Source organism: Neospora caninum, chromosome VI (assembly GCF_000208865.1).
Source record: "Neospora caninum Liverpool complete genome, chromosome VI".
Lineage (NCBI taxonomy): Eukaryota > Apicomplexa > Conoidasida > Eucoccidiorida > Sarcocystidae > Neospora > Neospora caninum.
In genome coordinates, this window is record NC_018392.1 from 295,234 (window position 1) to 321,386 (window position 26,153).

At 52.3% G+C, this 26,153-nt stretch overlaps 2 protein-coding genes across 2 annotated transcripts; one reads left to right on the top strand and one right to left on the bottom strand.

The window, feature by feature from the left end:
- Nucleotides 1-1,503: 1,503 nt before the first annotated feature.
- On the top strand, nucleotides 1,504-7,444 carry NCLIV_015780 (hypothetical protein; the record flags this gene model as incomplete). Its single annotated transcript, XM_003881770.1, has 10 exons — nucleotides 1,504-1,745; nucleotides 2,102-2,163; nucleotides 2,922-3,019; nucleotides 3,742-3,857; nucleotides 4,564-4,652; nucleotides 5,263-5,468; nucleotides 5,820-5,949; nucleotides 6,249-6,312; nucleotides 6,664-6,829; nucleotides 7,301-7,444. 10 exons carry the CDS (start codon nucleotides 1,504-1,506, stop codon nucleotides 7,442-7,444), a joined length of 1,317 nt encoding a protein of 438 aa, XP_003881819.1.
- A 3,281-nt stretch (nucleotides 7,445-10,725) lies between these two features.
- Nucleotides 10,726-24,680, bottom strand: NCLIV_015790 (putative fatty acyl-CoA desaturase; the record flags this gene model as incomplete). Its single annotated transcript, XM_003881771.1, has 18 exons — nucleotides 10,726-10,990; nucleotides 11,440-11,632; nucleotides 11,960-12,225; nucleotides 12,485-12,870; nucleotides 13,225-13,440; nucleotides 14,016-14,239; nucleotides 14,561-14,716; nucleotides 15,253-15,382; nucleotides 15,735-15,884; nucleotides 16,461-16,635; nucleotides 17,172-17,327; nucleotides 17,776-18,284; nucleotides 19,393-19,748; nucleotides 20,170-20,273; nucleotides 22,539-22,846; nucleotides 23,329-23,428; nucleotides 24,078-24,172; nucleotides 24,309-24,680. The coding sequence occupies 18 exons, from the start codon at nucleotides 24,678-24,680 to the stop codon at nucleotides 10,726-10,728; spliced, it is 4,161 nt and encodes a 1,386-aa protein (XP_003881820.1).
- Between the last annotated feature and the right edge of the window lie 1,473 nt (nucleotides 24,681-26,153).

A 26,153-nucleotide genomic window follows, 5' to 3' on the forward strand; every position in this document is an offset into this window, starting at 1 on the left:
CTGTCTCCTGTATCCGCTTCTGGTATCGGCGAGGTCCAGGTATGCCTCGGACACCTGGAGACAGCCGCTCTTCTTCCCGAAAAAAACGCCTTCTCCTTTGGATTTGCCTCCTTCCTCTCCTCGCAGAGGGACTGCGTGTGTTTTAAGGCAAAAGACACGAACAAGAGTTTTTTTGTCGTGGCCCTACCGAAACCTTCCTCGCGTGCGTTTCTGGACTACAGGTCTTGTTGCATGCACACGGCTGCATACGCTTTTTCGCACACGGTTTTTCGCGCCTCGTTCGTCTCTGAAAAGCGAGAAAAGACTCAGTGACGCTTCCTTTCTCGCGTTTAAAACCCCAAGATATTTTGGTAGCCTTTCACACCCGCGTTTCCAAGCTTGTCTTTGCTTTTTTTCGACCCGCTATCCTCGTTTGCTCCTTGCACACCGTGCAAGACACCGCTGGGCTCGCGGTCGCGCTTTTCTTGCTTCTTTTGCAATTTTCTTCAGTTTCCCCTTCCTCTCCGCGCTTTCGCTCTCCTCGCGACGCCTCTTCTCGCCAGCAGACTCCAGGCGGTCCAGCTTGTGCGTGAGTAGCACGGCCGGAGATCACGTGACTCTCGCACGCCTGCCGGGAGAACGAAACGGTTTGTTTTCACACGAGGATACTCTTCTCTTCTGAGCCCTGTCCGCCTCGTTTTTCTCGTGAGACGCGGACGATGCTGGCGACCTGTTCCTCCGCATAAGATGTCAATTCTGCAGGCGTGCTCAAAAGAGAGAGGAGAGAAAGAAGAGAGCAAGAGGAGAAGAGAGCAGGAAGAGAAGAGAGCAGGAAGAGAAGAGAGCAGGAAGAGAAGAGAGCAGGAAGAGGCAGGTAAAAAAGTGCAGGCAGAAGAAACATCAGCAGACCGCGTCGGGACACTGGTGGAGACGATCGGAGAAGGCGCGAGGAGAGCGCAGAGCTCCGGCAGCCGTCGGTACGAGCTGTTGAGCATCAGCTGCCTCCTTCCCCCATCAAACATTTGTCTTTTCCGACTGGCTGCCTTCGTTCTTTTCGCCGGAGGTGAGAAGGAAACCAAGAGGAGAGAGCAGATAGAATAGACGGGAGACCGTTGAGGAAACGCGAGAGATCAAGGCACCTCAGAAACGCACGCGAGAAAACAAGAGTGAGTCCAGGGGAGAGAGGGGAGGACGAGGGTGCTGCGGAGTCGCTTTGTCCTTTTGAAACTACAGCATGTGAAGGCGTTTTTCTCTTATCCTTCCCGTGAGGTGTTTTACCGTGTGCATCTCTTCTGTCGCCGCGTCGTTCTCCGCAGAGGTAGACAGGAAGGGAGAAAAAACTTTTTCCCTGTGTTCGGCCACGTGATATACGTGTTTTTGCTCGTTTTGGCCGTCTGGGCGTGTGCACCTTTGGAAACAGCTGCGTGCGCGTGCGGGACTACCGCTTTTCTTCGCGTCTACCTTTCTCCGCGACTCCGAGTTGTCGCCCAGTGGTTGCACTCTCTGCCTCTCTTCGCGGGCGCCATGACCCCCCGCCCTGTCGAGAAGAATCGCGACTGCACACAGCGAGGGAAGAGCGAGAGAGGCCAGGACACGCCTGAGAAGGCTGGGGAAGACGAGCAGCGAGACGCTTCCGACCAAGATGGAGAGGCGGAAAGGCTGAAACGGAGACGAGAACGGTCAGATCCATTGGGATCCACGGAGAACATGGAAGACAACGGACCGAGGCGCGCGCTTATTACAGGCATTACTGGCCAAGACGGATCGTAAGCACCGAACTTCCAACTGAGAATGGGGTCAGATCTGTATAATCTACACTTTCACAGGGCGTCTGGAAGCACCCCATTGTAGGTCTATCTGTCTACATATACATATAGCAATCTGTAAGGCAACGTCAGTAGATATATATATATATATATATATATATATGTATACATCTCGACATCTAGACTTACGTGTCTGTGTATCGACAGATCGATAGATATGTTGGTAGGACTAGATGCATATGTAGCTATGTGTGTGTGAATATGCGTGCAGAGCCATTCTCTCAGTCCCTTTGTTGAACGGTGGCATCGTCGAGAGGCGTGTTTTTGTCTGTTATCTTTGTGTTTTGCCTGTCCAGGTACCTCAGCGAATTCCTTCTGGAGAAGGGTTACGAAGTGCACGGCATTTTGCGCCGGTGCAGTACGTTCAATACCGAACGAATTGACCACATTTTTGACAGTAGGCACAGCTGCGGAGCCGGTTACTTGCGAAAAAAACTGCATATTTTGAGGAAATAGGGAAAGATGCACTATGGAAGAGACTCTCTCGGAATCCTTTACAACTTTGCTGGTACACAGTGTCGTATTTCGGCCTCGAGACAGCGCACACACGCGAGATGAAGACCCGCGGGATGGGGGGGGGGGGAAACGTGAAGTCTTCTTTGGACTGCTCACTGAGCAGACCTCTCTGCTCACAACTGCCTCTCGACATTCTCGCACCACTGTGTCTGTGCATGCAGTTTTGGATGCAAAGACACGTCCGCAGATACGCGGCACACTCGAGACATACGGAACACCCACTACTCTCATATATATATATATATATATATATATATATAGCACATACGCCGCAAAACCTTTTTTGGAGCTGGATCAATGGGTACTAGTCCGAGCCTTTGCATACACGATCCGTATATATAAATGTGTAGCGTAGGCAAAACCTAGGACATTTTAGAATTAGGACTTTAGAATTAGGACTTTGGGTTTTTGTGTCCCTTCAAGGAGACACTCTCTCTGTTGTCTCTCAACAGGCTCCTTTTGGTTTTCTTCGCGTTATTCCTGTACGGCATTTCGCTGTAGCGTGTGCATATTTGGCGTCAGCAAAATGCTGCCGGCGTTTCCCGTTTTTGGTAACGGACTGCTGCGTGCGTCCTCATGTTCTCTGTGTTTCGCCCACAGAACTGAAGCTGCATCACGGAGATTTGCTGGACAGTTCCTGCCTCTTCAGCATCGTCGCCTCTGTTCGGCCCCATGAAATCTACAACCTTGCTGCACAAGTGGGCGAGGCCTGAAATTCTGGGGAGTGTTTTTAATCTTCTTTCTCTCTTCGCACCGAAACAGCGATCCGCCCTCACGAACGCCGTGGGAGATCGGGTTGGCGAGCATTCACGTCGAGAGGGTTTTTCCTGCATGCGTGAACGAGATTGCATGCACGTCCTTCGGGGGGGGGGCCTTCAGACGCACTTCTCTGGAGGTGTCTGCTCAGATGCATGCAAACGCCTCCACACACGGAAGACAGGAACGCGTTTTGGGGCGGGGCGCACTTCTCCGAACAGCGTCCGAGGTCGTGCCCGTCTACACAGATACACATGCATCGACCTTTCTATCTTGTGTCTGTATATCCGTGTAAAATTGCGTATCTATATCTATAGATGTAGCTGGTAAAGGAGTATTTCTGCGCTTGCACGGAAACACGGTCATCTCTGTAGATATATATATATATATATATGAGTAGATAGTTTCGCGTCAGTGTCTTCAGTTTCAGTCTCATGGTGGCGGGAAGAGGTGCCGGACCGCATGTGCGTGTGAGCGTATATGGAATTCGGCCACGTACATATATATATATATATATGTATATATTTATCTATTTCTATATATAGATTTATGTATATATATATATATATATATATATATATGCACATCTACAGTATGTGCCTGCATCTGTATTTTTCGGTGAGCGTCGAGAGCGTTGTTCGAGTCTGCCTCTTTTTCCCTGCAGAGCCACGTGAAGGTGTCTTTTGAGATGCCGGAATACACCTCGGAGGTCACAGGCCTAGGCACGCTACGCCTGCTGGAGGCTGTGCGCACGGCAGGTCTTTCGAAACACACTCGCATGTAGGCTCTGTCGTGCAGAGAAAAAAGCGCCTCGTCGCTTTCGTGAGAGGGGCACAACAGCGCTATAGCTTCTCCTCGCTCAGCACCGCTGTCGTTCTTGGCAAGGCGGCAGACGAGACTACAGCTTCAGCGCACGTTTGAAGAGGCCTGTGACCTCCTCAAGAGATCTGGACGCTTCATCTTGCGCGTCCCCTGACAGAGACAGCGCGCCTCGTCTGTGCCACCGTGCTGAGATGTACCGCATGTACAGCGGACCTCCGGGAAATGCACCGTGCTGTATTTGCTTTTATCTCCCTATCCACGTCTCTCTATAAATATGTGGTTCTACACCTATATATTGATATCTCTATCTGTCTATGTACTTCGAGACAAGCATATATACGGCTTTTCTTCTGAGCGGTCTCTAGATGTGCTTCCACACGCAGTGTCTCTAGGGAATATGGACATACGCATCTATCCATCAATCAACCAATCTCTCTACATCAAAATCTGTGTCGATATGTAAATGTGAACATGCACGTATCGGTGTTTGGACCTCCATGCTTGTAGAAAAAGAAAGAGAGGCATCCACACGCACAGGCGCAGATTCAGACGCTGATGCTGCAGGTAGAACAGGACAATGGGTACGGCGTTCTTCTCTCTGTGTGTCCATACGCGGTATGGATGGGCGACCCACCTGTCCGTTTCTCTGCGTGTTGCTGCGCAGCTATCAAGCATCGACTTCGGAGCTCTTCGGTCGCGTCCAGGAGACTCCACAGTCAGAGACGACACCCTTCTACCCGCGCTCGCCCTACGGTAGGCTTTTTTTTCAAAAAACACTGGCAACGCATGCGGTCTGAGGGCGCCTCGCTGCCTTTTCAAGTCGATCGTTTTTGAGAGCCAGCCTGCCAGGGAAAACGCGAGAGAATTGTCTACCCTGGCCGCAGACCAACAAAAAAGCCTTGCCAGGAAGAAACGCGTTTGTCTGACGCTGGCCAAGGAAGAATAAGAGTCAAAAAACGTTCACACCAAACCACTCACGACTCAAACACAAATTCGTGATTGGGATTTCTAATTTGTAGAGATGCATATGCTCATGAGTTTCGGTACATGTTATTTCTCTTTCTAGCCGCGTGGGTCTATCCACACGTCTCTCTGTCTATATATACATGTATATATATGTATATGTATATATATATATATGTATATATATATATATATATGTTTCTAAGTAAGTGCATGTGTATATGCATATGCGAGTTTTCCATGTGAATGCGTGGATATCTATCCAGATCTGTCTATATCCGTTTGAGTTTGTCAAGTTTCCACGTAAGAGACAAGCAGCACCAGTTTCGTCCCAGAGCAAGAGACCGGGGAGGGTTTCCTCTTTGAGCGACGCGTCTTTTATTCTTGTTTGCTGTGGCAGGCATTGCGAAGCTTTATGCGTACTGGACGGTGGTGAACTACAGAGAGAGCTACGGGATTTTCTGCGTCAATGGAATTCTCTTCAACCACGAAAGCCCTCGACGCGGAAAGACCTTCGTCACTCGAAAAATCACGAGGGCTGTTGCCCAGATTGTTAAGGTGAAGCAAAAAGAGAGAAACATCAGGGGGCTTCAGGCGAAAGACACTGTGAGAAGCGAGGAGAGCGGTGAAGCTCGACGAGCGGGAGGAGACAAAGAGAAAAAGATAGGGAAAGGGAACGAGCACGAGAGAGAAAGAGAGAGAAGACACGAGAGAGAGAAGACACGTGAGCGAGAACACGAGAGAGACAAAGAGAGAACAAGAGAGAGGGGAAAAGACAGAGAAAAAGACGGAGGGAAAGACAAGGAAACAGAGATACAGAACGAGAGAGTAGACTCCAGCACCACTTCCAGGAAAAAAGTGAGAACGTGAACGAAGGAGGCGAATGACTGCGAAGATAACCGTATGCCGCGAGCTCGCCGAGAGATGCTGTTTCTTTTCCGGCGTTCCTTTTTTCAGGGGGTCCAAGATCGCCTCGTGCTGGGTCACCTCGACAGCTGGAGAGATTGGGGCCATGCGAAGGATTACGTCAAGGCCATGTGGATGATGCTGCAACAGGACGCTCCCCAGGATTTCGTTATCGCAACAGGTCAATCTCCTTTCTCGCTGCCGCTCTCGTTAAAACGCGACATCTTCATACTCCACCTCTACTCTCTCACATTTATGTATACACAGTGTGTGTGGCTCTACTTTTGTCTCTTCCACGCATATACATATGCATATATATATATATATATATATATATATATATACATACATACATACATGCACATATGTGTTCGCTTGCGTCTTGATCTCGATGTGAGTGTCGCGTTTTGCGTGGCGACAGGAGGGTCGCCTCGTTCCTTGACTGTAACGGACCATCATTTTCGTTTGTTGCAAATGCAGGCGAGCAGCACTCCGTCCGGGAGTTTTGCGAGATTGCGTTCGGCTTTGCTGGCCTTTACGTCGAGTAAGCAAAACGGGGCAAGAACGAGACGCTCTCTCGTGTCCCTTTCTTCCACGGCGCGTCTTTCCACTTTTGCCGGACGCGTGGAGATTCCGAACTCGGAGACAGGCGCCCCTGGCCTATCTCACCTCAAACGAATTGCATGCACGGAAGCCGAGGCGCCGTTCGGGTGGTGGAGACGCAGATGAAGACAGCGTCTGCGCCCTCATCAGTGCACAGATGTGGCGCGGTACACCTACCTGCAGATCGATCTGGAGACAGACAAACCGCATGCACTCATATATAAAGATAAATATAAATAATATATAGGCATATCTTGCGGCGAGAGGTGGCTGGTGTGTGTTTCTTTTTCAGGTGGGAGGGCGAAGGCTTAAATGAGAAGGGTTTGGACAAGGACACAGGCAGGGAACTGATCTCTGTGTCGCCGGTTTACTTCCGCCCTGCAGAGGTCGAAAGTCTTCTTGGGGACGCGAGCAAGGCGAAAGCGATGCTGGACTGGCAGCCTACCACGACCTTCTACGTAAGGGAGACATTCGCCAAAAAGTCTAGCGTAAAAAGTGTCAGGAGAGCAGGAGGCAAGGCCTCTTTCCAAGATCGAAGGACTCGACAGCTTCCTTGACATTGCCTGTTTCGTTATTCAAAACCCTGAGACGCGGCCCCCGTCTTTCGCGCCGACACCTCGTCTCCTGTCCATTTGCCTCCTTCTGTGGCCGTGTACACAAACCAAAGAGAGATCTCTTATCACCGCCTCAACTCTCCTTTGTTGTCGAAACGCACTGACATGAAACAGTTCTCCACATATTCCCATATATATATATATATATATATATATATATATATATATAGATAGATAGATAGATAGATAGATAGATAGATGTGGCCTTCCAGCTTTTCCACGTTTCACGCCTTCCTTGGCACTGGGAAAGGATCGCTTCTTTACATCTTTCGATCTTCGGGGAGTTCATTGTTCTTTCTGGATTCTGTCGTGCAGGAGCTAGTGTACGACATGCTGCAGTCGAGCTTTGAAGAGGTCGGTTTGACGCTCCCTTCCTTCACCGAGTGCATGGCTCGAGTGTCTCTCTCGCCCGGTGGAGGGAAGATCCCAAACGCCGCAGATGTAGACTCCGAGGCTTAAATATGTGGCAACGGACCGGCTGAGAGAAGAAAGGCCAGTCTCGGCTTTTAAGAAAAATGCAGAGCTTGCTCGGCCCAACCCGTCGAGGGAGAACACTCTCGGCATTTTCTGTTTTCTCCTCTTTTCTCCCGCTCTCTCCTCTTTTCTGCCTGTTGCTTTCTCTTTCTCTCTTCGCTGTCGTTTTCCCGTCTTCTTCTCTTCCGTTTTATCGCTCCCTGTACCTCTTGCTCTCCCTGTAGTTTCTTCCTTGCTTCTCTCCTTGGCCTCGTAATCTTCCTCTGCGTCTTCGTCTCATTTTCTCGCTTCTTTAACTCTCTGTCGCCGGTAAAAAGTGCCGTCGCGTCCCTGCCGCATGGCGACGAATCCGCCCTTCTCAGCAGAGCGACATCGAAGACACCGCAGAGGTGTTTTGTTCACGACTTTCATGTCGTTTGTGCCTCCACTGGTTTTGGGGATCTTCATTTCCGTCCTCTCCGCCACAATAGAGATTATTGATTGAAGATGAAACAAATAATTTTGTTTTATTTTAGCGAAAGGCCTTAAACCTGCCGGTATTACAGGAAGAAGAGTTAAAAACAATCATTCAGGATTCGTGTCATCCCTCCCTGATGCGTCGACGCTCGACTCTGCCGTCGCCATGCAGGCTCCTTTCCTCTCGCATTTCTGTGAGTGGAGGAACCTCTCGCGTGACCGCGTTTACAGACGCACGGCGAGCGCGCGCAATGGCGAGAGGAGCCGAGTAGGAAAAGGCGCAAGTTGTCTCGAGAGAGTTATGCAAATACCCTGTTTCTAAAATCCCAAGATAACCCACTCCCAGTAGTTATCTGACCTGCGATCACTGGGGCGTGCAGCTGCTTTCTCGTCTCGTCTCCCCTCTGCGCTCGCGGGAGACGTTAGGAGAAAGAGAGCAGAAGAATACACAGCAAGACTGACAGAGAAAGACACTCAGAGAGAGATGCGTGCTTCCACGATACGTGCAATTACACCTATCTCTACCTACCATATATATATATATATATATATATATAATGAATACTTTCTTTGTGTCGGCAAGTGAGAGTTTGTGCCTTTGATCAGAAGCTGTCTCTGCAGCGGAGCTGTGTAGGCATCCGTTTGGATTTTTCTGTGGTTTTGTGTGTGGAACAAGAGGCGACTGAGGAGCGGAGGGGTGCCTGGCCTGTGCCGGCGGACAGATTTGTCTCGTCGCGCAAAGCTGCCTTCTTCCTCGCAGGGACAGCAGATGCACTGCTCGCGGGAAGAGAAAGACGGCGAAAGTCTTTGCAGTTCGAAAGCCGCTCTCCGAACAAAGGTTGAGGATCATGCCACTTGCACTCTCCCCCGCTCTCTCTGCGCACCCCCTCCGGACATAAACATATTTATATACATATGCTTATGAAGCGCACAGTGCCTGCGCGTGTCGACGCCATCGAAGACACCGGCCACGGCCTCGGAGACATTCACACACCTACTTAACGGCATCCATGGAGGTTCGCGCTCTGCTTTAACACTGGACTTCTTCTCTCCCTTTTTCTGCGGGGACTTCCCACTTCCTCCAGAAGACCACAAGCCCGAACGTAGAGTACAAACAGAAGCTGCATGGAGGTCGAAGCAGACAAGGATTCGTACGCCTGCAATGCACAGCTATGCGCGTGCAAATGCACAGCTATGCGCATGCACAGGTGTACGTAATGCATCGACATGCGACGTGGAAAAATAAACTGGGACACCGGGGCCCCCCTTTCTTTTTCTTTTTGTCTCGCGCATTCGCGAGTGACGGGCGCACTGCCCTCTCGAGACGTGTGGGGCTGGCCACGCGCTTTTCCCTTGGTGGAAGGTTCAATTTCCGAGCAACAAGCCTCTGCGAATGCAGAAAAATAACTCGCTTTTCGACGTCTACAGCGTGCGGGCGTACCGAAAAATAATACATAAACGGAAACGTGCATATGTTTGTAGCTCTGCGTTGCTGAATCAAGGCTGAAGCGTTTCTGCCGCCATTGCCGCCTTCCCTTTGGAGAAAGCGCTCCCTTTACCCCGACACACAAAGGCGTCTCCGGTTGAGACAAGAAAAACTACGAGAAGCCGCGGGCCAGAAACTGCCAAGGAGTCTTCCTCGCCAGCAGGCTTTTGTGCTCCATACGCAACCGCAGAGGATGCGTTCTCTCCCTGGCATTTCTCGCGTTTTCTAACACGTAGGACACACACTCCCAGTCTCCACACCTCTCCGGAAACTTCCGGAGCTAGGAATTCTCTCCAGCGGGGAAAACAGCGAAGACGCCCCCCGCCTGTCCCCTGGGAGAAGAAACTCAGACACCACGTCTCCGTTGGCGGCGAAGGACACCGAACAAGCGAACAAGTTCCGCGTCACCCCTCCTCCCTCAGCTCCCCACTAATACATATATATATATATATATATATATATATATATACATATGCATGTCGTGCATGTGGAGACATTCAAAATCACACCATACATATGTATATAAATATATATGAATATATCTGTCTATATCTATGCATGCACCTTGGACGTTTGAATGCGTCCATCCGTCTCCTTCCTTTGTTCAGAGAAGTCGAGGCTCAGAGAGGCGAACGGAAGCCTGTCCTGGAACGCGTCTCGAGAAGTGCACGATGAAACGCATGCGGAGGTTAAAGAGTGATTTGGGGATACGCCCCTCCCCTTCTCGAGCTCGCCACGCGGGCAGTCCGGCGCCGACAGCACACACAACTGCGGGGTGTCTACACTGGGCGCCAAGTTCCATTTTTAACAAAGACACTGCTGTCTACAAAACGACGCGTCATAACGGCGGGGGACACACGGGGCTCTTCATTTCGAGAGAGCCTGGACTCTGCAAAGATCGGAGAGACATGACTATTTCGGATCGAGCAAGCTCTCTGCATGCAGAGAGAAGACCGCCCCGGTAGTTTGGCAGCACACTCCTCGGAAGTGTCTGCAGGATCTCTTGGCTCGACACAACGGGACAAAGCGGCACACTCCACCAGGCGAAACAATTGTGGACAGCAGTGCGCCTCTCGAGGCTGTGAACGCAGGTTGTCTCCCTGGAGAATCCTCCATCTGCCTGGAACCCGGAGTGCCCGACATCCCCACGGGGAAAAGGACTCCCCGCGTGCGGGCTGTGCATCCGGTTCTTCGGCGCAGCCACACACACTAATGCACAACGCGTCGGTTTTCCCTTTCCACAAAACATCTTTCGCTCTCTTGGTGTCCTGCAAACGCCCCGGTGTGTGTGTGTGTGTGTGTGTCTCGAGATGTTACTTCGCCTTTAACAGCCACATGCGCGAAGCGCCGCCGCTGCTTCGCGTCTCTTCAGCTCTTCGTTGGGGGCCAACACTGAGGTTTTCCGCTTCGCGTCTCCACTTTTCAGCTGGCCTTCATCGCCCTGCGCCAAGAGGATCTCTTCCTCCAGTCCTGAAGCGCGCGTCGCCTCCGTCTCGAGCTCTGCATCCGATTCTGTCGAAAACTCGGGGGCTGTTGCCAGGCGCTGACGAAGGATGCGCGACGCTTCACCCAACCCTTGACGAGAAACACTGCAAATACACCCACACAACGATCCACAATGATATATATATATATATATATCCTTGCATCTGCATAGCTATACAGCCATCACTCTGTGTAAGGCTGCCTTGGATTGATGACCTCGAGAAGAGAGGTAGGCGCCATCTCGAGAGACCGTGAAAGAACAGTTTCCAAGGAATGGGTTGCCACAGGAGAACGAGGAGGCTGGGACCAAGCAGTAGGCTACACTTGAGTGAAAATGGACGGAGACAGATACACCTAGGTGTCCAGGTAAGACCCAACGACCGCCCGACACTCCCCATGTTACAAACGTCTATATATATATATATATATATATATATTATATAAATATATTGATAACTATATAAATATAGTTGATGACTATATATAGTTTTTTTATGGATTTATGTTTCTATGCATGAGCCACCCGTGAACGAAGCTTGAGAGTCTCTCTTACTCGTATGTGAGAGCTTGGATCAGGTGTTTCTTGGGAAGTTCGTGGTGGAGATGGTCAATCCACTTCCACAGGAGACCTCCGCGATGGGCTTTCCGCGTTCGCCGACGCTCGTCACTGACATCGCGCATCCATCGGAGAGCCGAAGGCGCCGCAATTTTGAAATTCACGTTGTTCTCTTCATTGGTCACATCGTCTGCGGGAGAAAAACAAGAAAAACACAGACGGGCACAGACTCGCCTCCACACGAAACGCTCGGTGCTCGCCAAGCAGCTGAACGCCCGGCCCATCGCTTCCAAAGTACACGGTCCATCACATATATACATATATACATATGCATATATACATACAGGTGTATGGATGCTCATGTATGCTGGTTTGAATGAGGACGCGCAGAGCGACGGCGAAGTCACCCGGATGCCTCCACGTCTTGGGAGATTTGACTGAGTTACTACTCTTTTTCCGCACAATGAATATATGTTTCTGAATTTTTATGAAACTGTTTGCCAGGGTTTTGACTTACGGGGGCCTCCGCCTTCGAGAAGGCCGTAGTAGTACGCCATCCACGCGTTGCAAACAAGGTACGGACCGACGTAGAAGATTAGGACCTCGCTGAGGTAGCCTTGGGATCCCGCTAGCCAGGCCAGCGCGGCGAACACTCCGATGCATGTGAAGAAGCTCGTTTGCCAGCAGTTCGCTCCTGCCAGGTGGGCGAAGCGGAAGCAACTGTCGAAGAGACAGGGTCTGAAGGTGAGGGGGGACAGAGCGGGGACAGGAGCCGGAAGCGCACTGAGGGATCACAACCCGAAAAGCCCCGCCCGCGCAGTCCCTGGGGAAGACTCGCCGAAAAAACGCGAAACCACGCAGCGCACCAACGAAAGAAAGGGAAAAAAGACTAAGCACGACTTCTTTTCACACGCGCAGGTCATTAACCCCCACACGCGGATCACGGTAACCGCGGGTACAGAAAGAAAGGAGACACACTGCGTCTCAACTGCGATCGCGCGTTTCCCGTTCTTCGCTTTCTTCCTGATTTCTTCTCTTCCACTGCTTCCCTTCCTTCCGGCATATTTCGTCTTGCTTCCGGACTTGCCTGATAGCCGGAGCTTCGAAGGGTTCGCCCGCGCGTCTGGGTTTGTACGGGACGAGCAGGGCAGCCTGAATGCAAGCCGCGACTGCGTGGTTGAGCAGAGGCGAGGAGGAGAATTTGCCATTGGCAGCCTCGGTCGCGTGCACAAAGAGAGCGAACCAGAGCGTCCCTGTGGCGGCTGCAAAGGCCACAGAAAGCCCCACCAGCAGCGTGAACTGCGCAGCTCGGAGCAGGGGCGAGGGCGACGGAGCTGCGAGGAGCTCGAGAAGCGCCGCGACGCCGAGGAAGCGGTAGGCGACAAACGAGAGGCCCGCGACGAGAAGGACGTCTCGGAGGAGCACCGCCTGAGCGGGGGGACACACACGAGCAAGGCAGCTGTGCCCTGTGAAACGGGTGTGCACGGCGAAAAGAACGGGTAAGCAGAGCGTGAGGAAGAGACCAGGAGGCCGAGAAGAAGCGACGGAAGAGGGCCATGAAAAAGGGAAGAGAAGAAACGTCGATGGGAGGTTTTCGAAAAGGCAACGACCCGAAAGACAGCGAGAAAGGCCAGTTGGAGACGCGCGCAGCGAAAAGAGGAGACACACTCGCCGGCAGTTCCCACCACGCGCGAAGGAAAAAGAAAACACATGTGCCGCGAAAAAGACGTCAGACGGAGGACGCGCGTCATCGCGAACACAAAGTCGCGAGAACCGCCTTACGAGGTTGGCGAAAGTGTGGACGCGATACACACGCGCGGGAAACATTTGCTTAATCGACTCCATGTAGATGATTTGCTTGTCCGCTCCAGAACGTTGCAACAGCTTTTCCTCCTCCTGTCTCATCAGCTCGTCGCGCTTTTCTCTCGCCCTCTGCCACGCCGTTGTCGCGCGGCGGCGGTTCCACACGAGCCCGAACAGAGCGCCCGTATCAATCACCTACACAGCCCCAACACACCACAACGTTTTCCACACGATCCTAAACGCGTGCAAAAGCTGTACACTTCCATTCAGCCACACACGCATGTATCGAGTTTGCGGCTAAGCATCCACGATGCGAACTTCAGGTTTCCATCACATCTATTTGGAGAAAGACGCTTGATAATATTACCGTAAGTACTCTCATACATATAAAAGTATACGGAGGTGGCCCGGCGCGTTACAAGCGGTGTATGCGCTTGTCTCGGAGAAGGGTTAGGCGAGCACACTGCAGAAATCACAGGCGCGCTTGCATTGCCCTTCGCAGGGGCGATTTCCGTACTCAAATGCACTAGCGTCGCATTCCTTGTTATCCATCAATTTATCTATACAAACACGCCAATATATACATACATATATATATATATACATATACATATTCATATGTATACATATGTATACATTTTGTACGCATATTGAGGTGTTTTGATAGGTGCGTATAGGTACGAAACGACCTGCGGGCCCTTATATGTGGAGACAGTGAACAGTGGAACAGAGGCGAGTCGGCTGTGTCGATCTCTCTGCTTTGTTCTGACCAGTTTCGACGGGTTGTAGTTCTCGAACACGCCGCCTTCTGCAGCGGCGTAATCGTAGGGGTACATGTGATGCCAGTTATGCCAGCCCTCGCCGACGGCGACGAAGGCAGTGAAAATTGATTCACTCGGGCGTGTCTGCGGCGCATACGGTCGGTCGCCCCAAAAGTGCGCCACGCTGTTCACAGTCCAGGTTGCATGCAACGTCATGCACCAGCGCAGCGCTCCTGAAAGCCCGAAAACACACAGACGGCAAACACGCATCCTTCAGAGACCGAAAAACAGCTCTTTCGAAGAACTAAGCTTCGAGAAAACGGGAGTGGCCCTGCCCATCCCCGCTCTCCAGGACACCCCTTAAACAGATGCACTTGAATACACACGCGCATGCGTGTGTGGATGCATGCACATGCACAGGTGCACGTAAAGACACCCGAAAAAAAAACGCCTTGCTCGAAGATATGCTCCTGAATGTCATTTCCTCTCTCGCCGAAAGGGTCTACAGAGAGCGAACGTTTTTATCCTTTTCGACAGCATCGCTTTGCACGGACCGTGAGCGAAGAAGCCAAGCCAGAAGCTGTTGTACACGTAGTAGCCGTAGAGCCCGGGGAGGACGAAACAGAAAAACTGGTTCCACCAAGGGTCGAGTTTCTTTTGCAGGAGGACACAGGGATCCTCCAGCAAGTCGCTGCAGTCAATGTCTCTTCCTAAAAAAAAAAAAACCAGAAAAACGCAGGAACAGCCACATACACTCGGCTTCCCTCCGACTCCGCGCTTTTTCCCTGCCCAAGGTACTCACAAATTTACACGCATATACATATGCATGCTCGTACATATATATATATATATATATATATATATATATCGTCCCGGCGGAAACACAGAATCGCGTTTCTCGCTGTTGCCTCACACATATATAGATATATATGGAAGCACAAAGACTTTTCCACAGAGGAAAAGAACACAGCGCAGTTTGTCTCGATTTCGTCGGTGGCGACAAAAGATGTGGCGCGCCAAATTCGTTTCCTTCCAAGCTTCGCTTTCATTGAGCGAGCGAACGTGGATGGGAAAACACAAAACCAGAGCGCTTCCTTCTGTCTTGGCTAAGGCACACGTGCCTCCATGAACCCACGAGTCGTCAAAGTCCGAAAAAGGTTGTCTCTTTCTCCCTGCGAGATGGCGTCTCTGGAAAAGACCCGCATGTAGTGAATGGCGAAAACGGGAATTCCTTCGCTTCTCTTACCCGCAATGGAGACTTCTGCAGGCTTCTTGTACAGCAGCCAGCCCATGTGGCAGTAGAAAAACCCCTTGGTCGCGTTGTACGGATCGCCTACTGAGTCTGAATTCTTGTGGTGGACCCGGTGATCACGGGACTGAAAGAAACGAAAAAAAGAAAATTCCACACAGCCTCCCTACGCCTCCGACACTTATCCGCCACATTTTCACACGCGGCTATAACTCAGGCTCCCCTCTGTTCTCTCTAGCTACCTGTAGACAGGTGTGTGTTTGCACCGTTTTTTTATCATCACAAAGATGCTCTTTGCGCGTGTATTCACACAAGACGCATCGATTCCCAAATGGCGTCTCGACGGACGAGGATATTTGCATATGTGCACACTTGTACACAGAAATTTATACACGTATATGAACGGATACCATGGCCGAGAGAAAGCCTGAAGGAGCGGCGAAGTAAGCTGTCTTTCGGTGGGTATGAGCGTCTCTTACCCAGTGATAGATGGAGCCTTGATTGGCGAAGGAGTTGAGAATCAACATGGCAATTCGCCACGGCAAAGCTGCCTTGTACGCTCGATGCGCCCAGAGACGGTGTGCGCCGCAAGTGATGCCCAGACCCCCGACCATGTAGAACCCTGTTACCTGGGTAAACGCGAGGGATGCGAGGAGAAAGACAAAGGTTGCGTGCGTGAAGCCGGAGGCGAGACAGAAGTTTTCCGAGGAAATGATCGATGCCGCAGATGGTCCGGAATCCAGAACAACCCAGGAGGGCACTGGCAAGACTGCCGACGCGGAAGCGCGGGGGACGGAGAGTCGCAGCGCAGCCTCCAGCTTCCTCCACCAGGTGTGCATGCACCACTTTCCATCTTCGGCCCCATCGCACCCACATGCCTGCCACACTTTCGAACGAGCAAAAAAGCGAGATGTCTGCTAACCGCCTGTCCTCGTCCTCTCCCCTCTTCCGCACCCCGTTTACTTTGTCGCGCTTTGCCGTTCCACTCCGCCTCTGCCCGCCCTTTCCTTCTGCATCCTGTTCTCTCTCTCGCGCTCTCCTGTGCTCGCTCGCTGCCTCTCTTCCCTCTCTTCTCGCTCCCGTCATGTGGCCGCACGGCCGTGCTTTCCTTCCAGTTTGAGATGCTTGTCTTTCTCCGCGCGTGAGTGCGTCGCCCAAGGCTCTTTTCGTTTCGAGAACTGAGCATCGGCTCCGAGAGCGCGTACCTCGAAGAAGAGCCGCCAAGCCGACGGGTGACTCAGAAGCAACAGAATGCCCACGAAGGCGAAGACGTGGAAATACATCAAGAAGGCGAACATGAAGGCCCGGAGCTCCTGGTGGTAGTGACTCAAATACACGCTCAGAGAGTAGTAGGAGAGCAGAATCTCCATGCCCACACCCCTGGACGCAGGACAGCAGAGAAACGGGGAGTGGCGGTGGGACCAAAAAGGCGAGAGCTACACAGAAAGGACGGTAAAAAAGTTAAAGCACGTGAGATGGCACACGGGGTGTCCGGCCGCCGCGCAGGACACCAGAAGACTCAAAAGCCGCGAAACAACGTCTACCTACGAAGCCAGGAAAAGAGACAGCACGACGATGTGCTCCGGGGAGGACATACCGCATTTTCTAGCCGGTATGCGCAGGCAAACCAAACCCTGTTCGGCAGCCATCCCACCGTGCGAGCAGGGAACAGCCACGAGAGCCAGGGAACAAGGGGCGTTTATGAATGCGTATCCATGATAGTCAACAACGGCCGTCAATAAAAAAAGCAGATACAGTTGGAGTTTTGGAGTGCGTCGTTTCTGACACGACACCTCGTGCAAAAAAGAAGGGTGTAGCTCCTCTCATCTGCCACTCAACTCAGCCACGGCCACGTTCGTCGGCTGTCGTTCTACCCGACGTCACCTTCTCGCTTGCCCCCCCAGCTGATCGCTTACCATTTGCAGGCCGTCCACATCGAAGCGGCTCCAGGAAGAAGACTCGTCGTCGGGTCGTACAACGCACAGAGGCAGACGGCAGCAGTGACCCACGGCTGCACAACCTCCAGGAGGCGATGGCACCGAATCAGAGTCGCCCGGCCAAAACCGCCCTCCCTGAAGCCGTTCAGGAAACAAAATTCCACGAACACACCGAAAACAGAGAGATGCCGCATGAGGCCCTATCTACTTCAGTGTCCGAAGTGGAGACACGCGCATATATATATATATATAGACAGACGTGCGCAAAGCAAGTGCACTGGAAACACCCCGAGGGAAGAGAACAAACACAGCGTTTCAGAGCGGATGGCAATGAAGAAACTTGGTGTCTGGTGTCTTTCGCCCCTCTACTCGATTCCTCGGCAGTTCGCGTCGTGGCCCTGTCGCCACCTCGAGCGTCTGCGGGAGTCTGAAAAGTGGAAAAGCTGCCTGTCGATCACTCGACAGCTTTTCCTTTTCTAACCAAAGACACACCACGCAGCTGTGGATCTCAATATGTGCATCTCGCTCTGTTCTGCCGTCTGGGTCGCTGCCAGAGGTTCTCGTGTGTGTTCTCTCCTCTTACGCGTCGGAGTCGAGTGTCTTTAGGTCCGCGCTGGAGGCATCTCCCGTCTTTGGGCCTCCCGTTTCTTCACTTGCGTGCTTTGTTTCGTCTTTCTGCGTGTGGCTGGGATCTTCAGCGCGGCCTTCCCCCGAGCCCGAGCCGCCCTTTGGAGCAGAGAGACTCTCCTCTCGGCGCGAGAGGGACAGGGACGCGAAGAAGGCTGCTGTTGAGGCGACGTCGAGTGTGCGCCCGAAGGCGACGCCGGCGAGATGGAGAAGGGCGAGCGTGTGGACCGCCGGAAGGCCCGTTCCCACGCAGAAGTTTAGGAAAAGAGGCAGATACAGATGGCCGACAAAGTGTGTGAACGTGGTGCGGCCAGCGCCCTCTAAAACGAGGCAGAGAAGAGTGTCGGCGAAGAAGAAAGTGAAAGTGACTGGGGCAACAAGAGACACCACCGCCCGGGCCACAGGCCGGTAACTGGTCGGCAGGCGAAAGAGCGGCGACAGAAACATGGACGAGTCGTCTTCGACCTGAGAAGGGAACCGCGATACACATGCTTGTAGATCTGTGCGTAGAGCTACCCTACCCCGTGGCAACGGCTCCGTCGCAGATCCTAGCTCACTGTTGCGTGGTTGGGAAACCAATGGACGCACGGGACAAAGTAGAGCTGCCTTTAACTAGGGTTGAATGCCTTCTGAAGTTTGTCTCTTCTACTCCTATTCTGCGTGGGGCAGTCGCGATTTTTTGCCATCCTTGTCGCCCAGTGTTCTCACCCCTGCGGAGCGGGAGGCCATGCTTCGAGACTGCGTTTCGCCGACTACCAGCAAGGCTACGAAGACATCTATCCCCCTTTTGTCACCCGTACCATCTCTCGAGTGCGCATACCAGCTACAGCAACGCTCGGCCACCTCGTACTTGAACCAGAGTATCGAGCTGCGTACGAAAACTTCTCTATCGATCTTTGCATGCGTCGGCCGAGTTCGGCCCGTTCTCCCCCCTCCTCATAAACGAGACACAAGACAGCTCATCTTCGAAAGGATGGACATGCGTCGACTTGTTGTCCACGCAAAAGCAGAGGCTGGATGAGAAGGTGAGGACTGGCGAGAAACCTCTCCCCTTGTTCTTCTTCCTCTCTACGTGTATCTAGTGTATATAAACCTGGCGAGAAACCTCTCCCCTTGTTCTTCTTCCTCTCTACGTGTATCTAGTGTATATAAACCTGGCGAGAAACCTCTCCCCTTGTTCTTCTTCCTCTCTACGTGTATCTAGTGTATATAAACCTGGCGAGAAACCTCTCCCCTTGTTCTTCTTCCTCTCTACGTGTATCTAGTGTATATAAACCTGGCGAGAAACCTCTCCCCTTGTTCTTCTTCCTCTCTACGCGTATCTAGTGTATATAAACCTGGCGAGAAACCTCTCCCCTTGTTCTTCTTCCTCTCTACGCGTATCTAGTGTATATAAACCTGGCGAGAAACCTCTCCTCTTGTTCTTCTTCCTCTCTACGTATATCTAGTGTATATAAACCTGGCGAGAAACCTCTCCCCTTGTTCTTCTTCCTCTCTACGTGTATCTAGTGTATCTAAACCTGTCTCCCACGGCTTTCCTCTGGGGGTACACCGATATTGAACTTCCACCTACGAGAGCGGCGATGGCAAGGAACGCAACGAAGCCGACGATGGCATTCCACACCATGAGGACCGCAGAGGGCGGCCTGGGCGGGGAGCGTCTCTCGCCACATTTGTCCTCAGCAGCGCGTCTCTGTTGGTCATGCTTCGCCGGTTTCGTGGATTTGAAGAGAAGAGAAACAAGGACCCACGTTGCCATGTAGACGACAGCGCCTGCCCAGAGATAGCGCGAGCAGAACGCCGCCACCTGCGTGCTGCGCTGGGGACTCTCCCAGTAAGCGAGATTTAGCCAGGCGGTCTGCTCTGGATGGCCGTTCAGGATTCTGAGGAGCACACCCCGCACCCAGAGGGCGGCAGCCTCTGTGAAGACTGCCATCGCGAATGGAGACGGAGAGGCCACCGGCGCGAGTTGAGTTTTCCCAACTGGGAGAGTGATTATGGAATGGAGAACGGCGCAGGCGGGGGGAAGAGACACCCGCGGTTTGTGTGCGGCAGTGAGCAACAAACACACCACAACGGATGCAGACAAGTGACAAAAGGAAAAATGCAATAAGCACGGGAGGATGTCAACTTTCCTCCGTGAATTCGGTTGCACGGTCCCAGACAACCCTACACAGGCCTTTTGCCACGGGGCTACACGGGGGTCTGCAGGCGGCACGGGCGGTAGAACGGAAGTGCGTCTCGGATATCTCTGGTAGGCAAACTGTTCCCGCGGGAAGCAGTTTCCGCTTCGGTCAGAATCAAGGTGATCGAAAAAAACGAAGATTGAGCCAGGAAAGGGAAAACGCACGCGTGTGTTGTTCCGCAGGCGCAGTGTCAGGCGGGCGGGCTACTGCGCCTCCGGCTAGCCTGGCAAACACACAAGGGGAAAGATTCAAATTCCACTCCGGCCGCCTGCTAGCAAACACGGAAACACGCGACGCAAAAAAATCAAACTAAGAGGACAGCTTCTGATAGCCTTCGTACGAGCCATAGACGGCTGTCTGTGAGACAGGGCCGGCTGTCGGCGTCGGGGTGGAGGGACCACGAGGGTGGCGTTCTGGAGCAGTGGACCAAGAGAGAGGCAAAACGTAAAATCCAGTGTGTGCTCATGCAACCTCGACCCATAGATGGGAACAAAACGTACGCAGCTGGGCACAAACCAGCGAACGACAAAACACGGAACGGCAAAGAGCCAAAAAATTGTGGCCGAGTTCCAACCACATTTACCGCGGTCTGGGGAGTGCGGCGGCCGAACGAGCAGACATGGGAAGAGAGAAACAGGCGGAATGGCACCAACTTCGTTTCTCCTTGTCTCCATTTCGGTTTCTGACCGCTCTGTCTCAAGCCTTGTTCCCAGGGAACATCGTCTCTTTCCCCGCTCTCGCGTCGGGTCAGACCGCCAATCCGCACAGGCTGGCAACTTTACCTCGCTTACACTGTGAAAAGCTCCGAGCAGTGAGGGCGCCGTGGCAGAGTGTTGCTGCTCAGCGGTGACCAACGGAGCCGAACCGCTTGTGGGGTGCGAGGAAAGTCGCGCTTCGTGTGTGATACAGAGGGTCCAGGAATTCCAAACGGGCCATTGACGGGTCGAGATGCTGCAAATTCGCGCCGCGAGCTTCGCGACGTGGCTTACCAATTACACCTGCTTGACTCATGGTTCTCCGCGGCAAGATGACCGGACGAGCTCCAGTATCACCACCCCTGAGACGGGACGGTGTGTACGAGGCTGGACTGTGTGGCTTCGCGCTCCACCAAATGGACTTCGTACAAGGCAGACGAGAGAAATACACACTGATGGTCTAAGACCACTTTAATAAAGGTATGCCGCCTGACCTGTAGACCACCGGAAATTATCAGCTGTTTCATGTGCGGACCCGAGAAATCACCCGGGATGAGTGTGTCAGCGGTTGTCGGACTACCTCCCTCGTGGATGTGACATTGCCTGCCCGAGCCAGTCTGAAGCAGGTGATTCAGTCCATTCCAAAATCGAAGAACGGACATGCATCTAACTTAAGTTTCGAGTGCCAACGGAATCGAAGCACACTAGTGGGCTTGCGATCCAGTCCCGTCTCTTAAGCAAGGACGTCGCTACTTTATAGCCGGGCGCTGTGGACCCAAACGGTTGTGTTGCTCCGTAGCAAACGCAGACGAAACACCTCGGACTGCGACGCAATCCATGGAACTTCTGAAGCCGCGCAAGTCTACCCCGGTGCGCAAGCACTCCCACTTTTACCTCGAACAGCTCTGTTTCATCAGAATGAGGCCGGCCTCAACCGGTTCCCTGTGCGGCACAGCTCTGGCCAAGGCCCGTAAACAGCTGGAAGGTCCAGTCTGAGCTACCGGTGAAGAAGATCAACGATAAAAATGCAAAGTCTTGCGTGTCCAGCTGGCGCCGCCGGACAGGGCACTTCTCGAATCGTAGTGAAAGATATACGAACAAAGGGTGTGCGACACAACGGGCGAGCGGCGGTGTGTTCCCGGCACCGCCCTGCACAGAGGCACCAACAGAAATCCATCATGTCGCCTAGAGCCGCACCTCACATTGGCGCTCTCCCCTTCTATTCGAACTACTACAAACCGGTATCTTATATTGTGTATAGGGAGAAAACTGTCGGTCAGTACGAGAAAATGTTTCTAAATATATGTATCTCAACAAGAGGGGGCACGAAAGAGCACCCGTGTCAGATGGCCTAACAAACGGAACATGGTTGCAACAGTGTCTTCACTGGACACCACTGGGGTGGTAGAACAGGCCGTGACGCATATCCGCAAGTAACTCATGTAGGAACGTACGAAGCGACAAATCCAAGCACCCACACCAGCACAGTGAGGATGGCGTCGTCGCTCACGGTCATTCGCCAATCGCTTTCGGCGCTCCGACTCCAGGGACCAGGGAGTGCTGCAGGATCTAGAGGAGTGTCTGAAAGTTGGCAATATTTTTGGCGTGCTGCCGTGTCTGCTCTCCACGGCAACGGAGACTAGAGGTTTCGGACTGAGGCGCGCAGTTTCCAGAGCGCCGTCTCATCCACGAAACTGTGATCGCAATGGAAGGAGACGTTAGGGGGCGAACCGAAGACCGTTTCCCGTGGGAGACTCGGAGATTGGGGAGGGCCACCGTCACCATCGTCCATGATCAGCTGCCGTGTCTGTGGAGAACGCCGTCGGCGCTTCACTCACTTTTTCTTCCTCTTCCCTTTGCCTTTTTTCTTGCCTCCGACAGGTTCAATTGGAGCTTTGGAAAAAAGAAGGTCGTTGACAAATCTCCTGTAGTCAAATCTGCCATCTTTCATGGCTCGTGCCTCAAGCATGAAGTAGGCGAACTCGGCCTCAGATAGGGGATCCGGTACATCCTCTGCTCCTCCCCCCTCTGTCCCGCACAGCAACGCCTGTAGCCGGGCTATATCTATGATGCCGCTACTGTCCACGTCCATTAAAGCAAAGGCCTCAAAAAGTTTTCTTTTCTGCACTGTACTAGCCTCCACCTCCTGATGACAAATCATCACAATGCAAAGGAGGACTTCAGTCTCCTGAAAAATGCCGTCCAACGCTCCGTGTGACTGCAACACCAAATGAGAGCTGCCGCTCTGTGGGAAGGACCACGATGTGGTAAAGTTCACGGTATCGTACAACAGATGCTGAGGATCTTCCTCCGAGCGAGCAGAGAGCGAAACGGACGCTGTGGTGAACACAAGGCTGCACAGGAGCTACATACCACCTCCGTACCGGCAAGGGGGACTCTGGCTCTCTCTTCAAGATGTTGCTGCTGGTCGTGAAAAAACTTATCAGCCACAGAGACGGTACAGTGTTTGCTGCCTTGGGGACGAAACACAAAAACTAGCGTCGTGCAAAGATGAATACTCGGGACAAGATCAGTTGTTGGGTCCTACTCGTGCAGACGTGTTGATGTGCTGCTCTATATGCTGTCTTCTTGAAGAGCCGATCGTGTTTTCGTAGTATTCCGGTGTACCTCGACGAGCTGAACGAGGTTGTCTTCATTAAGACCGTCTTCATATTCAACGTCATAGTCATCCATTGCTTGTTGCAGCTCTTCCTCTGACAATTGGTACCTAATAGATCGATTCTCAAAAACGTCACAACTGCTTCAGGAAATTGCGTACGACGACCAACGAAACTCATTTCTAACACACCGCTTTGTTTCTGACATCTTGAAATCAGAAGACTGAACGGGTTATCACTTGCAAGGCTCTTGAGCTATGCGTACCGGCTGAGCTGGCGAAAGATGCTTTTGCCCGGTCGCTATGGGGTGTAGTTGAAGCTTCCGAGGAACACTGGATAATGGATGATGTGGTCTGAGGGCTCCTACTGACGGCTCTACAGCTTCTGGCTATTCCACACCTATCCGATGTCAGACAACGAAGAACTCCGACACTACAGCAGTGACAGACTCGCCTGGCGCAGGGATCTCTCCTGCTCTGAGCGCCGTACATCCCGGATGGTTGCGTGGCGCTACTTTGGCGTATCATTTCAAACATCTGCAAACTTGTCGATCGGTGCCTACACGTTTTTTTTATATATTGATGCGTGCGGATATGTACGTGCGTACTGTGTGACACGAGTCAAGGAACTGTAGCTGTCAGATCATTTGGCTGCTAGTAGCTTAGTCCACAATTCTGCCGGGGCAGCCAGGACAGGCCACCCCTCCCTACTTTCGATTGGTTTCTTTGCAGTCCAAGTGGTGCCGTGCAGTTGACTCACCCGAGTGTATTAAGTAGAGTACCAATTTGGTTGGGGTCGAGGAGTCCTTTGGCTTCTACATCGAGCTCCTTGAAGAGACCACGCGTAGTGGCCACCTGAAAGATAGGTGTAGGGGAAACGCCGCCTCCCGAAAAAGTTGTCACTCTTCACGTGTGCACTGGATGAGTGAGAGTGTTTTTGATGCTGGGCTGTTTTGGACAGACTCTCTCGTAATTCCGCTTCTTTGCTCACCTGCTCGTCATTCAGGACGTTTTGTCTCCTGTGGCCGAGCATGTCATCGTGGGCTACCCCACCGCTTATCGTTTTCGCTGCGTATACATTTGGAATGGGAGCTCCTGGCAATGGTGACTCGACTGGATCAACCGTTTCAGGCCGCTCTGCGGCTCTTTCCGGAACCTCGTTTTCGTCCGGTCGGGCGATGTCTTCGCCGAGACAGTCAGCATTGACGGGTGCGAAGGTGGTCAGATCCTGTGCGTCAACCCGGTGAGGGTCTCCATGACGACTTGCGGAATCCGGTGGAACAAAGCCATGCGGAGTGCCGACACCTCGAGAGGACTCATCCTCTAAGAGGCGACCAAGGTCTCGAAACTGACCGGTTTCCATGGCAAGCAGCGCTTAGCATATTGCGTGAGAAAAACACGGTGTATTCCCACAAGGAAAAACTAAGATTCCAGAATCTTTATAAGCTTTTTGACTACCCGTGCTGTCTTCCGCAACACAAGACAGTCGAGGAAGACGTTGACGGGTCCGTCGTGACTCTAGCAGTTCAGCCCGTAATCTGGATCCCACGATTCTCAAATTGTTGAACGTGTCGCGAATTGGGAGACAAGCTGGCCTACCTAGAAGCAGACGGAGTTTTATCTCAAGCAGGCAATCAATTAGTGTTGTATGAAGATCACGTTACGCTACTGTGCAAATGCTGGACTACATGGTCGTTTCAGAGAGCCGTCCGGACCGCTATAGTATTGCCGTCGTTTTTATTCGCAATCGCTCTCACATGTCATGTTTCGTTGTGTCAGTCACCTCTTGAAGCTGCTTTTCACTAGGAAAAAGTGACACGCCTCAAGAGCGATAATGGATAGGTTTCTCGGAGTCTAGGACAAAGACTCTCGGGGCCCAGCTGAGAAGCAGCTACAAGGTAGTGCTCCGTTTTCTTCACAAAAGGGACCTCCTTAACGGGAGCCGGTGGAATTCGAGGGTCGGGTTCAAACGGTTCGTCAGCTCCGCAACACGATTTCTCTGCCGAGACAGGAAACTTTTGCATGCGTGTTTGCTCGTGGGGCCGTTTCCCTCTAAACAACCTTAAGCTGCACTGCGTTGCAGATTGACAGTGACTACCTCTCAAGTGAGTCAATGCAGGAAATCGGGGAACTCGTGTAGAGTCAGGTCACCTCAGTACGAGATTCTCAAAATCCGCGGTTGATTTTCTTTCGAAGGTTGGCAAGTCGATTTTGGGGGCAGGTGACTGGACTATAGATCTCCAGGTGCGAGACCGGCTGAGCTAAAAGCCTCGAGCTTGTCGAACCGACATTGGACGCACAGTGCCTGAAGTACCTCACTATTTTCAGAAGGTGCACCTGGGTCGGAAGCACACAACCCGTGACAGGAACAGAGAGCATCACCCATTTAGTTTTCTTCGGCACGCATGGAAGGACGAGGCACTGCAGTTTGGGACGGGCCGCCGTCAGCCCCGTGAGACCACTGTGTCCTGCAAACACTTTTCCCTTCCGAGGGTTGAGTAAGTCAATGTAGAGAACCACATATAGCCTTGAGCGCAGCTCTTCAGGAGACGTGCCGTCATACACATAGTGGTGTAGCCTTTAGTCTCTATGTCTAGTGGCAGATAACTGGTAAAACGCCAGAGAGTCTGCTAGAAAAAAACTTATTTTGGTTAGGAAAGGCCCACGGGCTTGCCAAAATGACAAAAACTGGCAGGATTGTCTTCCGTGGCCGAGAGCGGAGGAGTTTCTGAGAAAACCTCGTCTGTGTGTGAGATGCTTCCTTACTACGTGTATCACAAAGCAGGTCGCATCGTGCGACGTGCATGACCACGCAGCAGTCGTGCGATTGTTTGCC